At 49.4% G+C, this 2,170-nt stretch overlaps 1 protein-coding gene across 1 annotated transcript; it reads left to right on the top strand.

The window, feature by feature from the left end:
• Positions 1 to 203: 203 nt before the first annotated feature.
• LOC308143673 (gamma-crystallin M2-like) lies at positions 204 to 767 on the top strand (the record flags this gene model as incomplete). Its single annotated transcript, XM_080514557.1, has 1 exon — positions 204 to 767. One exon carries the CDS (start codon positions 204 to 206, stop codon positions 765 to 767), a length of 564 nt encoding a protein of 187 aa, XP_080370683.1.
• Positions 768 to 2,170: the final 1,403 nt, after the last annotated feature.

A 2,170-nucleotide genomic window follows, 5' to 3' on the forward strand; every position in this document is an offset into this window, starting at 1 on the left:
TTTTTTGGGGGGGAGCAACTTTAAATATGGACAATTTTCTGTGGGATTCTATAGCATGTTGCTTGGTCAGGCTCTTTTCAACAAAGGGGCTCTGAGCTTGTCAGCTATAAAAAGGAAGGTCTCCATCGTCGAGACAAGCAGTTCAGCTCCAAGAGCAGCAGCAGCAGCAGTAGTGGAGCTTCCACTGGTAACATCTTGCAAAAATGAGCTCCAGCAACATGAACATGACGAGCAGGATCATCTTCTACGAGGACAGGAACTTCCAGGGCCGCTCCTATGAGTGCATGAGCGACTGCCCCGACACGTCGTCCTACCTGAGCCGCTGCCAGTCCTGCAGGGTGGAGAAGGGCTGCTTCATGGTCTACGATCGCACCAACTTCATGGGCAACCAGTACTTCATGAGGAGGGGCGAGTACTCCGACTACATGAGCATGATGGGCATGAGCGACTGCATCAGGTCCTGCCGCATGATCCCCATGTACAGAGGGTCCTACAGGATGAGGATCTACGAGAGGGAGAACTTCCAGGGCCAGATGCATGAGCTGATGGAGGACTGCGAGAGCATCATGGACCGCTACAGCATGTCCAACTTCATGTCCTGCAACGTGATGGAGGGTCACTGGCTGATGTACGAGCAGCCCCACTTCAGAGGCAGGATGATGTACCTGAGGCCTGGAGAGTACAGGAACTTCATGAGCATGGGCATGAGCAGCATGGGCGGCATGAGGTTCATGAGTATGAGGCGCATCATGGACTCCTGCTACTAGAACCTGCAATTGTTGTTGCAGCACTTTGAAGATCAGTGGCTGAATCACCTTCTGCATCACGACACACATTTTGACTGGAGCAAATGAAAGAAACTGACCGTTAACTGCACTTTGTGCCAGATGAAACCAATAAAATCTACTTTCTGTCAAGAACATGTTTGGAGCTTTTATATTGAACTCTTGAATATTTTCTTTCTGTGGTCACAGTGTGAAGCCACTACATGTTGCCGGACTGGTCAGGACGTAGCTCCATGTTGTCACTTGTTGGGCAATCCTGGGCCTGATCTTTTAAAAGTCTGCATTCTTAGTTGTTCAAGCTATCTGAGCTGATTTAACTATTACAGCAGTTTATACCCACTTTAACTGTTGTACCTTCCATTTTGTGTGATTTCAGTCAGTTTCAGTCATCCATTTAAGACGTTTGCCATAACTTTGTCAATTGGTAAAGTTGCCTCCACATATGAAACAAGAACAATCAGAGACTTCTGACCTCCACCAAGGATAGACATGGACACAGGTGATACATTTAAAAGCACTGCCCCAGCTTTGACAGTTGGCTGGACAAGACGAACATGACGTCATGGCCCCGCCTCTCATCCTCATAACTCTGCAATGTCACTTAACAGTAGTGTGGAGGGGGAGGAAGAGAAGGACCGCGAGAAGCTACCATGTCGCTATTAGCCCTGTGAAAAGACAGACAGGCAGGCAGGCAGGCAGACAGACAGACAGACAGGCAGACAGACAGACAGACAGACACAGACAAGCAGACAGACAGACAAGCAGACAGACAGACAGACACAGACAAGCAGACAGACAGACAAGCAGACAGACAGACAGACACAGACAAGCAGACATACAGACAGACAGGCAGGCAGACAGACAGACAGACAAGCAGACAGACAGACAAGCAGACAAGCAGACAGACAGACACAGACAAGCATACATACAGACAGACAGGTAGGCAGACAGACAGACAGACAGACAAGCAGACAGACAGACAGACACAGACAGACAGACAAGCAGACAGACAGACAGACACAGACATACAGACATACAGACAGACAGGCAGGCAGACAGACAGACAGACAGGCAGACAAGCAGACACACACAGACAGACAGACAGACAGACAGACAAGCAGACAGACAGACAGACATGCAGACAGACAGGCAGACAGACAGGCAGGCAGACAGACAGACAAGCAGAGAGACAGGCAGACAGACAGACAGACAGACAGACAAGCAGACAGACAGGCAGACAGACAGGCAGAGTGTGTTGTCACCACTGTTATCTGAGCCAAGAGGCAGTTGCCACGCTAAGTTTCACTCGGGGTCACTGTGAAGTGACAGTGTGTTATTGTGATGAAATCAAGCTTGGTGTCTTTATTCCAGTGGGGCTGTCAGCC

The sequence above is a fragment of the Blennius ocellaris genome (assembly GCF_963422515.1).
Source record: "Blennius ocellaris genome assembly, chromosome: 18".
Lineage (NCBI taxonomy): Eukaryota > Metazoa > Chordata > Actinopteri > Blenniiformes > Blenniidae > Blennius > Blennius ocellaris.